Source organism: Protomyctophum parallelum (assembly GCF_964188405.1).
Source record: "Protomyctophum parallelum genome assembly, chromosome: 12".
Taxonomy (NCBI): domain Eukaryota; kingdom Metazoa; phylum Chordata; class Actinopteri; order Myctophiformes; family Myctophidae; genus Protomyctophum; species Protomyctophum parallelum.
In genome coordinates, this window is record NC_139712.1 from 18,144,723 (window position 1) to 18,160,241 (window position 15,519).

At 42.1% G+C, this 15,519-nt stretch overlaps 1 protein-coding gene across 1 annotated transcript in view; it reads left to right on the forward strand.

Moving 5' to 3' along the window:
- The window catches only part of pip4k2aa (phosphatidylinositol-5-phosphate 4-kinase, type II, alpha a), an 81,118-nt gene extending 67,984 nt beyond the window's left edge, over positions 1-13,134 (forward strand). The window contains exons 7-10 of the mRNA XM_083778297.1: positions 8,183-8,296; positions 9,040-9,283; positions 10,302-10,405; positions 10,839-13,134. Of these exons, the coding sequence (XP_083634423.1) occupies positions 8,183-8,296; positions 9,040-9,283; positions 10,302-10,405; positions 10,839-10,919 (543 nt within the window). The 3' untranslated portion in view covers positions 10,920-13,134. The remainder of the gene's footprint in view (positions 1-8,182; positions 8,297-9,039; positions 9,284-10,301; positions 10,406-10,838) is intronic.
- Positions 13,135-15,519: the final 2,385 nt, after the last annotated feature.

The following is a 15,519-nucleotide window of genomic DNA, read 5'->3' on the forward strand; positions in this document are numbered from 1 at the left end:
AATAACCTCATGTGTCGAAAACTGTTCCGCTTTAGGATTCAAATTAAAAAAGTAGCAAAAGTATCAGATCTAACCAACACCGTTTTGCACAGCGTTTCCAGCTTGCGTATCTGATGCTTTTGATGCATTCGTGTGATGCTGTAGTATGATCGTTAATTTATGGAATGGAGAAGAGAAAAAAAACACAAAGGTTTAAAAGTCAGAGAGAGAACGTTTCTGACCGATAATCAGGTATAATTAACTGTGTACAATGTTTTGATTCACACTTGGTCAGGAAAAGGATAATGGATACAGAGAGAACACACACACACACCCACAAATTTACTTGCACTGACCCCCTCAAAGTCTGAACTTTGAGAGTATTGCGTTAGTGTCTCTCTCTAAACCCTGTTTATGCCGGCCCTGCTCACAGAGAGGTCTCTCCATGCCTTGGAGGAGTGTTGAAATGAGGCCGTTAATGGGCTGCTAGGCTGTCTGGCCAGCAATCCACTGTCGCCTACACAGCTCTGTTTTGCAATACAATGTTTATTTCACAGTCAACACGTTGTTGGCTAAGGACAAACAGCTCCGGGCCTCGGCTAAGAGATTAGTCATTTACTGTTTTCCCTCGAGGCATAGTTAGCTTTTTTTCAAAGGAAAAAAAACTTTGTGACTCTCCCTAGAATGCTTTTATATCGACTATAGTCCTGGGGATTTGGGGGAAGATATCTAGCCTGGCTAATAAACCAAACTGGTTTATTAACCAGGCTAGAAGATATCAGTATTTACATCGCTTCCCCCGAGTGGGAAACCTTGTATGTGAAGAACTGTAACTTATCAGGAAATTGGAGGACACGGATACACTTAAGCACTTTCAAAATGTTTCCAAAAGACGATCTATAAACTCCCAACACGCAACACCTGTGAGCTTGTGGATTGGCTACTGTACATACACTCTCATGAGAGTGAGAGTAGGGCATTTATTCACACAAAATATTAGGGATGCACCGAAAGGGAAATTATTTTCCGAAACGAATATGATTAATATTAAATATATATATTTTTCCTACCATTGCTGTCATGGCCGCACCTTAAAGCTACCTTATTTATGGCAAAAGACATGATTATGGCAAAACTTAACGTAAATAATAATCACTATTATGGGTCCATAAAGCATTTATTCAGCACTTTTGAATGGATTAATTGCATATACACTATTTGGTGATATATTTTCTGCCTATTCGGGGCGAAACCGAATTGGCCGAAAATGCATTTTTAGCCATTTTTTTTAGCCATAAATAATAATAATAAATAGTTGAAACATGGATATGCAAGCTTTCTACCCGACGACAGGCGACAGATATGATAACGTTTCAAGAACCCGTCTAGTTATCATTCGTCTCTGTCGTAACATATTATTGTATTGATGTCAGTAGTGTAAACTAGAGACTGTTGCTATTTAAGAAACAATGTTCACCACGAATCGTATGTTGTTTCCCAATGTTGTTCCCGCATTTTCTACATACTCGTGTTGGTCGAGTTCCATACATATTTATGCACGAGTTGCGGTGCCACTCGACTCAGAGAAGACATTTTAGTAATTGCCATAAATTGGGTGTCACTGTCGGGGGGGACGGACCACGGCATTGAGATCTAATTGGAGAAAAAGAATGTCACGGTCAGCATAAGGACCACGACATTGAGATCTAACTGCATCTACTTCACGCCTTAGACATACTCGCATGTACTGTACGCAGTAGTAGTGGAAAATAACTACGTTACAATCACTGAATTACAGTACTAAATTAACAAGTTGAGGTACGTTTACTTGAAATTACCGGTATTTCCATTTAGTGATACTTTAACTTGTCTGCAAAAGTATACCATAGGCCTACATCTCAGAGGCAGATATTGTGTGTTTTCCTCTGCTGCACTCATTTGACAACTATAAATAATTACTAGTTGCTTTGCACATTTTTTATCAAGTGATAAAGGGTATCATGTGTTATTATAGGTTATGCTACCTATAGCGACACATAAAGTCATTCAAACCAGCCCCACCTCCCAGGTGATGAGCACATTAATACATAACTATTGACAATCCAATAATTCATAACAATCCGATAATGTGATTGTGAAGTATAGGCAAGGCAAATTGTAATAGCACATTTCAATGACAAGGCAAATAAATGTGCCTTACACAGAGCATCAAAGCAAAGGTAACGCGATTACAATGAATGACATTTGGATGCATAAAGCAAAAGAAGTAAGGAAAATAAACAGATACATTTACAGTGCAGAAGAGAAAGAAAATGTAACTCAATCAAATTCAGCGGGAAAAAAATAAATAAAGGGTTTACGTTTATTTAGCGTTTTAGTGACAAAGTATAGTTTGATTTTGCCTTGTAACAATATAGGGTTGCATTGTGGTATTACTACTTTTACTTAAGTAGATTAATCTGAGTACCACTGTTGCATGTACAGTATTCAGTACACATACACTCTTCCCATGTTGCAATCTCTTTGCAACTACAAAACAGCCTTGAGCAATGCATGTGCATGCTCTCTCTCTCTCTCACTCACACACACACACACACACACACACACACACACACACACACACACACACACACACACCCAAACAGTTCAAACGGTTCATTATGGCTGTATGACAGTACAGTATGTGAGTATAGTATTGTAGTATAGTTGTGTAGCTCAGGGGTCGTGGCTGACCCAGATTCTGTGTCGACAGGCTGCACTGCGGCTGATGGCTGCATGGCTGTGTCAACTAGTAGGCAAAAACCTGAGCAAATAAGACAACTACTGTTGTTGTCATAGAGTAGTGGTTATCAAGTGCTCCCCCCCCCCCCTTTACAAATGCCTTCTAAATCCTAACAGTTTTCTGAAAAAGCTATGTTTCTATGTCAGTGGTTCTTTGATTTTTCTAAAATAGCAGACCTACAAGCTCGTAGTGGCGCGCTATGAGCTTGTAGATCTGCTATTTTTCAATAGCTGAAGCATGACATAATGCTAACACCAAAAGGGGTTCCTGTACAAAATGGGTTAATACATTAAAATTGCCCTCTATAACTAAAATGAATATCTAAAACACCTTTAAATATTTTCATTATTTTTAGAAGAATACTGGAAAGCTCGCCTCAAAACATATTTTATTTTATTTAGTTACCCCCGGGCGCACAGCCGGCAGAACTGCTCAGTCTGGTATTCCTAAACGTGACCTCAGTGAACTATGCTTAAATGGTTCAACCTAACCTTATTCCTAACCTTAACTTCAGTTAAACGGTGCCAAAACCTAACCCTGCTATTCCTGATCTTAACCCAAGTGCCAACTGCCGTGAGTGACAATGAAATGTAATGTATGTGCTAATACAAACATTTTAAATATTGTTTTGATGCGCAACCTTAGGAAGAGTTAAGTTATGTTTAGGTTTACACTTTAAGTAAGATTATGTATTGCTGGACTACAGGTGGACAAAGATAGCAGCCTTTGTAAAATGTATCTAGGGTTCAGGCTAATAAAAAAAGCAATCTTCCTTTTAAAGTGGAGTATCATTAAAAAAAAGTCTGAACGGGGGGCGCGGTGGCACAGTGGATATCACTGTCTCCTCACAGCTAGAAGGTCGTGGGTTCGATTCCCGCTCGGGACGCTGTGGGCACCGGGGGTGTGTTCTCTCCTCCACGTCACCAGCGCCCATACTCTAGGTGGGGTTGGCAAAAGGGCCTTTCTGTGGGATGGAGTTTGCATGTTCTCCCCGTGTCCGAAAAAACATGCAGTAATCCTGGTCTCTAAACTGCCTCCCCATGGCCAGCCGGGGGCGCCTGATGGAGGGGAAAGGAACTGGTTGGAATAACGTGTTCCTTCCACGCGCTACGTCCAACCAGGGAAACTCCCCCCCTGTCAGGTGAAAATAAGTGGTTTGGACGCTCATGCATTGAAGGAAGCATGAGGTCAGTCCGTTGCTCTCCCCACTGTCCCAGGTTGGCGGAGGGAGTGTATATTCGATTAGATAATTGACACTGGGTGAAAAAATGCGTTACAAAATCGTATGAAATATAATATAAAGAAAGTAAAAGTAGTCTGAGTAGAAACATGAAATATGCTTTTGATGTTCGGAGAGGTTTTCGTCTGTTTTCCAACTTCAACTCGACTTCAGTTTGTTGGTGTCTCATCACACGTTTACACCAGGTATAATAGAGCCTCTGTCTGTCACTCCCAAACTTTCCCTTTGTTCCTGTCTCTCTTTATTTAATTTTCATACAATACCTTTTTTATTCTGTTTTCTGTCTTGTTCTTTTGTTTGTCTCAGTTTCGCACACGACTCACAAGTTTGTTTTTTGAAGCAAGTCGGTGGAGGAAAATTAGTGACACTCCACGAGTGATCGAGATCCCACGACTGTCTGAGATAACAACATTTTAAAGGAGAATTCCATGCTAGAAGGCTTTCTTACCTTTATTTGTAGTTGTTACGTCCCCAACAAAGAGGTGTTATTTTGTGCAAAAGTGCATTATTGGCTATTTCCCCTAATATAAGCCCTCAATGGGGGTTGGGTTTTTGTGCTAATTCATTTATTTCCATCGAAATAAGTAGTAAAGTGTGCCACTTGGGAGACTATTTACATTATGAAGAGAGGGTATACAAAACAAATTGACTATTGAGCGATGGAAATAAGCGAATTAGCACAACACCCCATAGCCCCATTCCATTCAATGCATTTCATTGAGGGCTTATGGTAGGTGAAATAGCCAATAATGCGCTTTTGCACAAAATAACACCTGGACCTCTTTGGTGGGGACGTAACAACTATACTAATAAAGGTAAGAAAGCCTTCTAGCATGGAATTCTCCTTTAAGAACAGAATTAAAAACAGGCAGGGTTTAGAAAAGACCTAAAGCGTCCACGGCAGCATGGAAAAAAAGACAGATGGAAGGAGGGATGAATGGATGCATAGGAGGACGGTTGAATATGAGAGAGAGAGAGGACGTGCGTCTGGAATAAGTGAAATTGGCTGTCAAGTGGAGGTGACAGTTCTGCAAAGTGCTTTTCTTTGTCTAAAAGCCAGTCGAGCCTTGCATTGCATTCACATTTTTGACCTTTATGTTTACCAACACCTCAGCCTTTAGTGAGTTGCAACAACACAATATATTGTTTTTTTTAGTTCCCAGCCAATCCAAGGTCTTATGTCTGTGTATATATGTGCTCAAAGGTCCTATCTGTGTGTTGTTCTGTGTATTTTGTCTGTCCTCCCGTGTGTGTTCTGTGTTGTCTGTGTGAGAAGTGTGTGTGTGTGTTTCTGTTCCTCCGACCGAGGCTCATTTCTTTCTAGTGCCGTTTCGTTTTGAGACTGCCGTTCTCCCGCTTACAAGTGGCCACAACCGCTGCCCTGTTACCTCATTTCCTGCTCTCTCTACTTCCTCAGAGCCTCAGAGCATATACACCCCCTTCCTTCCTTATACCTCACATGACACATCTGCCCTCCACAGTCCATTGGCGGTATTACAATGAAGGACATAAAAAAAAAAAGAACTGCTTCATTCAGCAGCATTTTTTTGTGAGGCTGAACGATGTGGGGATGCAGGAGAACACTATGGATTTAGAGAGTTGCTGCCCATACATTATTATCTGAACTGTGAAATGTCTTTTTTTTTAAAGGGGCCAAAACCAAACTTAACCACAAAGGCATCTTATCTTGTCATTCGTCCCCTGTTTCTACTGTATACGCGAGACGAGAAGTGACTGGGAACCCAGGACCGTTTAAAATGAGGACATTTCACGCCGTTCAGATGGCTTTTTATCAGCTAATGCCTGATTTACAGTCTGTCGCGAGCACTGAACATAATAGATCTACAAGCCCACCACCCGTTGTGAGCTTGAAGATCGGCTATTATTGGTTGCCGGCGCATGACTATGTATAAATAAGTGTACGGTTCCACCAGATGCTTTTTTTATTTTATTTTTCACAATATAGACATAATGAGTTTCATATATAGTAGAAAGTGATAATCTGCCAAAAACCGATTATGCCCCAGATTATGTCTATAGCTGCGTTTCATTTGGATCAAATGTGCAAAGACACGTAACATTATGTCTGTGGTAATGGGTATGAATTTGTGAAACAAATAAGTATTTGCTTCTATATCATATGCATAGTGCATACTACTACTAGTGTCCGCCTCCTTCCTGAACGCAACCACGTGTGAAATCGATCTAGCGTGGGCGTGAAGCGTTTTCTTAGAAAGACATACCATTGCTATGTATGTGCACTATTTTCACATTATGAATGTGTGATGGCGATAAAAGAAGCACAGCTGTAGACTGTGCCGACAGGCTGTCACATTTCTTTTTTACATGACACCACCTGTCAGCCAGCTGGGTTGATGCATGCCATGTGACCACAGAGAATTTAAAAAATACATATAATATAATAACATCTCTCTACACATTCCACAGCGTCTCTGTCCGGGTGGAAACCTGTCCAAAAACCTGTTACGTTTTTCGGATTCAGATTAAAAAATATTGCCAAAATAGCAGATATATCTGTAAGCTCAAGAGGCGTTTTGAGCCTGTAGATCTGCTATTTTTCCTACTTTTGCATGGCACCATAGCATGAAGAAGTAAGGTATTGCATTTATGGAAAAAATATAACAGTTAAAATTCTTCCGATAAGAGTTTTCTGCGCGACAGCAACGATAGGCAACAATAAATTGTCAAAGTTTGTTTGTTTCACACTTAATGCTAAAAAACATTTTTTTTATATGAAAGTATACATGTACTAGTGTACGTAAGTATGGAGAAAAAACTGCACCAGGTGGATCTATGCGCTAAACGTGTGCATGCAGCATGCACGTGAACATGCACGTGAACCTGTGAAGTCATTCCACAAGCACCTCCTCTGTCCCTCCTTCTGTTTCTACCCTACACACCTGTATACGGTGTTGGGCTGAAGCAGACACGCATGTTTAATAATCAATAAAACACATGGTGTATTAACAACAAAACGATGTGTGTGAGGGGTTTCAATAAGGCATGAATTCATAGTCGGCTATAGGTAACCATTGAGCATTTTAAATGACATCAAATATTTGAATGTATCATCATTTTATTTTGTCCAGTAATGAACCTACACTTTAGCATCCTCATTCTGGGAGGGAAATAGCAGATCTACAAGCTCACAAACCCGTATCGTTGAGAATGACACCTTTTGAGCTTGTACTGTAGACCCCCAGCCAACTAAATATATAGCATTTTAAGTGGTTAAAATACACATTTAGTAGTTTTATTTATTTAGTTATCTAGCAAGCTGACTTGTAGTTCATCCTTCTTGAAATCCCACGCCTCTGTACTGTATATGTCTGAATATGTTTTCTATGATGAATATGTCTTCCAGACCTGGGCTAATATAGTGATATATACTTTTAAATTATAACAACATGCATGATGATTTAGAGATGATCGTGCTGTCACCGCAATTCTTTTTTTGTCTTCTTTTTCTTTAGGGTTGAATTAAATGTTTAAATTGACCTGTGAAAATGGTCTCAGGGTTTTAATGTGCACTGTCCCTGTGTGCGTGCATTGATGTGTTGATGGGGGTTAGGACTATGATTTGATTTTAAATGAGTGACTTGAATACTCACAGATTGGATTCCTAAACCTGAACTCTATGTAAAACATTCGAATAGATTTTTATAATCAATTAAATCGATTAGTCTGATTAACCACTTTTTTAATATTTCGTCATACAACTGGGTCAATACCTAAAATAGCTAATCTATTGTACAACAGAGAGAGCTTTCAGTTGGATATTTTCTTTCTTTTTGAACATTTTAGCAACGTTTCTTTTGGGGGGGGGGGGGGAGGCCATTTCAGATCGATTATTATTTCATCTAATCGATTCTTTTTTTCCCCCCCGTAGTCGATCAAAACAAATTAGTTGGATTAAAAAACTGCTGCAGATCAGATCTTTTTCTGTCAGCAACGAGCTATATTTAAACCCAGGTCTGCTGAAGCCCCCTCCCCCTCCCCACCTGCCTGCCTGCCAGACCAAAGCAACGTGGTCTGAACGGTCTGTCATGCTTCTGACCGCTTCTGTGTTGTTGTTCACCCACTGGGGGGTCCGGGGGGTGGTCCTCCTCCTGCCCCACTCCTCCTCCTCCTCCACTACTGTAACGGACCACCACCACCAGGCCAAGGAGCTGCCCACCTACAAGGACAACGACTTTGTCAGCGACGGCCAGAAGATTCACATCGACGACGAGAACAAGAAGATGTTTCTGGAGAAGCTGAGGAAAGACGTGGAGGTATGTACAGTATACAGTATGTACGGTATGCTATACAGTACGGTATACAGTATGTATGTTGGTTCATTGGAAGGTGGAGAACATCTCCATAATATACCAATGAATAAAGGAATAAAAAACAGAAAAATCTAACCTAAAATACAGTTTAACCCATTTTGGGTTTGGTGTTAGCATTATGTTATGCTTTAGCTATTGAAAAATAGCAGATCTACAAGCTCATAGCGCGCCACCGAGTGGCGCCGGTCTACTATTTTTGAAAAATCGAAGAACGACTGACATGGAAACCTAGCTTTTTCAGAAAACTGTCAGGATGTAGAAGACATTTTTAGAATCTGATCTCTGGTCAGAATGGGTTAAAAAAGAAGCACGATTCGATCATTTTAAAATTGTGGCATTAAAACACAATTGGCTTTCAAAATAGAAGCTTGGGGTGCCGGGAAGGCATTCTTTCTGATCCGTATACTGGGACAATGTGCGTGCGCGAAGAGCAAGGAGTATGGTGGCCTTGGAGGCAAAAAAAAGAAAGAAATCTGAATATCTTTCTCTCGTTTGATATCAGTGAAAATGCGCTAGGACGTGTGTACACGGATCCGTCAGTTGGATTAATTATGACGTTCCAACTTCCCACATGTCGTACGGTCTGAATGTGTTAAAAATAGCGACATTTGAGTGAATACATAATTTCTTTGCCCACCCCTACCTACTGCCCGCTGCTTCCCGTCCTGTGTGTCCCACCATGACAGTTCCTGGCCCAGCTGAAGCTGATGGACTACAGCCTGCTGGTGGGCATCCACGACGTGGAGCGGGCGGAGCAGGAGGACGTGGAGAGCGAGGACAACGAGGGCGAGGACGACGGCGAGAGCGACGGCGGCGGGGGCATCGGCACGCCCCCCGACAGCCCCAGCAACACGCTGGACAGCACCAAGGCGCTGTCGCCCGGAGAGTTCGACCCCACCATAGACGTCTACGCCATCAAGAGCCACGACAGTGAGTGTGCTGTTGTGGCCAACCGTCAGTGTGCTTCAGGGAAAACGACTAGTAGAATACGCACACACACCACGCATCACCTGGTAGAGGCGTCACCTGGTAGAGGTGTCACCTGGTAGAGGTGTCACCTGGTAGAGGTGCTGGGTTGGAAAGTGACGTCAGAAAAATAAGAATAAACCCTGCACACTCATCTGCTCCAATAGAGAGTATGCACAATACATGCATGATTTTCCCATCAGGACACGCCCCCCCTCATCTAGACTGAGTGGCAAAACATTTGGAGTTTGGAAACGCTCGTTGGAAATCACTCAACCGTCCTGCCGTACCACCCGTTTCTAAATGTCACATGATGCAGGAGGCAGCAAAATGTTGTGTTTTTGAAAACAAGCACTTCCAAACTCTGACACTTAGAAAAATAATCAAATGCAGGGCCTTGACAGAAAGTAGCTCATAACGTTTCTATGGTGGATTTTTATGAAACAAAAACTTTGCAGATAGAAAGAGGATAATTCAAGCTTTTCGTACAGCTGCAATGTTGGTGAGTTTAACATTGTTTAATGCAATCAGACAGGTCTGTTTGGATGAATGGGCTGTCAAGGCCAGAAAGTGGTCGAAATGTTGTCGATATCTTTTTTCTATTGCAACACTGCTTCAGCCATGATCTTGTTATTACCCAGGGGTCTGTCACGATGATTACATTAATTATTTGAGACAATCGCATTTTTTCTTTTTTGCATAATCGTCAATCGTTTCCATGTCGAGAAATGTCCACACAGTTTTCAAACATTTTTAAAAAATGACACGTTGCATCACGTCACTTCGTGACAACTATTTCCGTTATTTTATTTACGATGTTTTTGTAAAGAAATAAATATTAAATGTGTCAGTGATTTCTTTGCATATTTAAGTAATTTGCCGTATCCGCCCCGGTGCAATTAAATCGTTTTTGTTCTGTTTGAAAGTTACGTTTAATTGTCCAGCCCTAATGCATTGTGGGTGCGTTGCTCTCGCCCTCCAGACTCTCCCAGGAAGGAGGTGTACTTCATGGCCGTCATCGACATCCTGCAGCACTACGATGCCAAGAAGAAAGCCGCCCACGCTGCCAAGACCGTCAAACATGGGGTACGTACTGTACGTACTGTACCTATACTACATACGGAGCCGTGTGCTGCCCACCTGGCATTCACCATGAATGCAGACAGGCTTCTTCACTGTACAGTATGCGTGGCTCTGCTCAGGCTCTGCCAGTGGGCCTAATCGGCCTCTATCCATGATTTATATTAGATATTTATATTTAAGTACAGTATGTCAACTATGAGTACAGTACGTCAGCTATACTGTATGTAACAATGTTCTGCCGGTCTATGCAACTTTGTAACTAGTGGCATCATGTTCTCCTATTGTCTTGACAGCACTGACAGTGTTTATGTCCTTTGCACAAGGCATCCTTGTACTTCTGTTTCATGTGGACATGAATACATAGTGAGTGTGTGTGTGTGTGTGTGTGTGTGTGTGTGTGTGTGTGTGTGTGTGTGTGTGTGTGCGCGTCCCACAGGCTGGAGCAGAGATCTCCACGGTGAACCCAGAGCAATACTCCAAGAGGTTCTACGATTTCATCACCACTATCCTGTCATAGCCCCGCCCCCTGCCCCGCCCACCCTGCCCCACCCCGCCCCACCCACCCTACCCAGGGGGTGGGGTGGGGGGGCACCCACAGGGACAGACAAGTAGGGAGCAAAGGAGAGGAAACACATCCTCCACGTTGAGAGAATTAGGTGCTGTGATGGTCTGTATCTTCCTCTTCCCTTCATCTCTCCCTGCTTCCCTCTGTCCCGTCGTCCTTCTCTCCTTTCAAAAAGGGGGGGCATCGCATTGCGCTCTGCAGCTACGAGGGAAAAGAAAAAGAAAAAAAAAACATAATTTGTTTACATTTATATAACCTCTCCTCCGTTTTTGTTTTGATTCATTTTTGTGGGTTTTTTCTTTCGTTAACGTTCGACGAGGAGAGCTGTGGGTTTTTTCAAGTTGTGTTTTCTTTTTTATAATTTGTTTTGACTTTGTCTGATTTGTTCATGTTTGGGAAATATGGCTTTTATTATTGCCTGCTCTAATGCAACGTCCCGCATCCATGGAGTTGTATAGTGTTTTTTTCCTTGTTTTGTTTTGCTTTTGTTTGTTTTTGTCATTTGTCACGTTCTGTCTGTTCCCTTTCCAAGGGCAGGTGGGGGGGGGATGGGGAGGTCCACGGGGGGGTCAGAGGTCACAGCGAGTAGGAGAGGGTCCGACCAGGAAGAAACCAGGGTGTTTACGTTGAGCCTCGTCCAATGCAATCGCTTCGCCTCAAAGGAAGCAGGAAGCAGTCTTCCAATGGGTCAACGGCCTGATATCCCCCACCCAATCGCCATATATACATGTTCTCAGCCAAAACGATTCGTCCCACTCATCCCACCAATCACCTGCTAGCACCTCCCCACCCTGGCTTGTTCCTGGTTGTTCCTTTCACCCGTTTACATTTAACGGCGGATCAGAGTCCCCGGGTTATCGTCCTGCCACACACACACACTCGCTCTCTAAACGCACACCCCGACCTCTACTAAGTTGCTGTCCATTGCCTAGTACCAGCTCACACCGCGTTAGCTCGTAGGTCGGCTATTCTCCACAGGCGACATCGGCGCGCAAAGAAAGCCTGACTCAGCCGTCGGTATAAATCACAGCAGACATTTGCAAACTCTTCCTAAAAAAAAAAAAAACAATCTGTGAATGGAAGTTGTAATGAACGGGCGTCATAGTGCCGGCACCGGTCTATATTCCCTCGTAATGAACGGGCGTCATAGTACCGGTCTATGTTCCCTGGTAACTGTGGGAAGATTCCCACAGAAGTCTTGGCAGGACACGGCATCTGGTTGGTAACTGGTTTGAGGTCCGTCTCATAATAGGGTCTCATTTGGTTGGTAACTGGTTTGAGGTCCGTCTCATAATAGGGTCTCATTTGGTAAACGTCAACAGCCCCTTTAACTTTCCACTGACATCAGCACCTTATAAATAAAAGACAAAAAGATTTGCACTTTTTCTTTTTCTTCAAATGAGTTGTTATACAATATAGGAGCTAATGTTACATGATGCGACGCAGCAAAAATAGCGCCAATCGAAAGCAAAAAAGGAAAGAGCAGTGCTTCTATAAATAATACCATCTCACGGGCCCCCATGCAGCCGTCCTTTCTACTCCTTAATACACGTCTGAAAGGACAGGATGGAATAGAAGTTATGGCAATATTTAAACAGGGCGAGTACACGTTAACCCATTTTGGGCGGGAACCCCATTTGGTGTTAGCATTATGCTATGCTTCAGCTATTTTCGAAAAGTCGAAGAACGACTGACATAGAAACATAGCTTTTTCAGAAAACTGTCAGGATTTAGAAGACATTTATAGAATCGTTCCCAGGTCAAAATGGGTTAAAATGGCGTCGAGTGCTCATTCAGAACTGGGACAGCGGGGCGACCGAAGCCCACTTGGCCACGCCACTCCACGCTTCCAGGACAGACAGATATACAGACAGCTCCTTAACACCAGAATCATATACCAGCTGCGTGCATGCATGCGTGTGTGTGTGCGTGTGTGTGCCAGGAGAAAAGATAGCAAGACAAAGGTTGGATTGATGGAACAATATAGTTGTTTTTCGCCTAAATCGTACGGCAATGTCACACGTCGGAAATATAATAGTGGGGTCGACGTCACCTACAAGCTCTCAACACGTCGAGGATGCAACTCGTTGGGAGCTTCTAGCTCTGCTATTTTTGCGACAAATCGGGCTTTTTGTTTTGGTGATTTTTATTTTTAAGCAGTCATGACACGCCAACCCCCCCCCCCCCCCCCCCCCATTAACCTCTAATCTAACCTGGCTGTGAGTTTATTGTTCTTCATCGATGTTTGTGTGTTGATGTTGATGCTGACGATGATAATGTTGTTGAAAAAGGTGTTTTTGAATTTAGTGGACTTTATGAATCGACATAGTAAATCTTCTCTGTGTGTGTGTGTGTGTGTGTGCGTGGTGTGTGTGTTTTTGTTTGGGTTTTCTTCTCTTTTTTTTGTTGTTGTATATTTTGCACAAAAGTAAAAGGAACCAAATGTTTATGCATAATGATTATCCCGAGTCCCGGGTCCTATGTGGTCTTAAAACAAGGGAAATGCAATATTACCTGTGCATATAACGCGAGGAGAACCTTTTTGGCGCGTCGTGTGTTCAGTCGGTCGTTCGGTGGGATTTTAAACCGACGTATTAAAACGTCAGTGTCGTCCTCCTGCAACGACGCACACACGCAAAAAGAATGAATAAATACGACTTCCATCCATGCCAACGTTTTGTTCAAGATATCACAGATTATATCCACATTTATATTTTTACATTGCAATTTTAGTCGTGTATACATAATAGTTGTATTTTAGTCAGGGGGGGGAGGGGGGGAGGGGGGAAGAAACTAAATATAATGTAAAGAAGTGGAAAGACGAACCCATCTTTGTGAGTGAGTGAATGTGTGGCATTGTGGTTTAAATGAAGAAAAGCCTTCTGAAAGGAAAGCTGTACATGGGCTTACTGTTATTACTGTAATGTACTGTCAAAGTTTAAAAACGAAAACGGCAGAAAAAAAAAGTTAAAACAAAATTGCATGTTTTGCGGGATGGCGTTTCCTGCATCTGTTCCACTTTAACCTCTCTCTGTGTCCCTCTTCAGTGTAATAATAATAATAATAATATTGATAATAATGATGATAATAATCAGTCCCCTGCCATGCTTTAAATAACTGTTTTTTTTGTTGTTGTTGGGTTTTTTTTTCCTTCATTGTATACACTGTGGAAGAGGTGTGCCTTTATACTCCAAGAATTATTTAATTTTGTATTCTTTTTTTTTCTTGTTTTTGAACAAAGGCTATTTTAATAATAGGGTGTTTACTTTATGTGGTATTATTCCCCGACTTTTGCCCCATTGTTCCAAAATGTATGTTTTTTTGCTTTGTTCACGTTAATCAAAGTGATCAACGACACACGTCATTGATTGACAATAATTATGTTTTGACAAAACGTCTCTGTCGGGTGGAAACCTCATTATGTTTAAAACTGTTACTTTTCAGGATTCAAATTAAAAACAAATGCCAAAAGCTAGCAGATCAACAAGCTTTCCCATGTGCTACTTTTGATGCTTTTACTGTGAAGCTGTGTAGAGTGATCAACTAGGGCAGTGGTTTTCAAACATTTTGATACCATTTTGATACCAGCGCTCACTATTTATTCTGCATTTTAGACCACCATTTGATGAGGTTTAGTTCTCTCAGACCCAAAAGTAAAGATTGTTTTGTTTTTGTCCACAATTCCATGCTGTATTTAGGAGAAATAATAGGCAAACGATCAAAATAACAATTCTTCTACATTGTCTAGATATGTGTAGATTCTTGGAAATTAAGTAATTCAGATGATTAATAATTGAACTCTTTGGGAGCGTAAAATGAAACCAAATGGTGGTCCCCGGACCACTGGTTGAAAACCACTGAACTAGGGTGTTCATTTATGGAAAAAAAACTCAAAGTTTAAATACGTGGAGATAAGAGGTTTCTTCTGCCCGACGGCGGCTAAAAGGAGTCGACGGTGTCTGTGAATTGAAGGTTCAGAGTCGAGGTCTGATCTCAGGATCAGTTTCAGTTGGTCGTTTTGAGGTCAAACGCCGTTCATCAATCTGATCGTTCAGTTCATCTGGGGGACATTGTCTACCTCCGTGGTCGTTGACACAGCTTCTGTGCTCGTGTTAAACCCCTGTCCGTCCGCCCGTCCGTCCTTCCGTATGTGTGTGCGTGTGTGTGTGTGCACGTTCCGCCATCTTCACGTATTGTCCAAGCATTAGCCCCAGATGGCAATTAACGTCACACATCAGGGTTGGGGGTTTTCCTACGTGTGTTAAACTCAAACCACATGTTATTGCTAAGAGATTTTTTTTTTTTTACCTTCTTGCACTTTTTACGTTAACCTGGATTGATGTTGTCCAGAGTAGACCACGTCTGCCTGCCCGCCCTGTGTGATTCATACAAGAAACATCTTGACCCATTTTTTGGCTTTCACTAAAACGGGCTATTTGTGTTTGTTTTTTTACTCTATAGCCTACTATAAAGATCAAGCCGGGATCACGAGTGATTTCCAGTCCCACTCTGCTGTTTGGCCCTGGAGGCCTCCTGTAGTCACGAGAAAGGT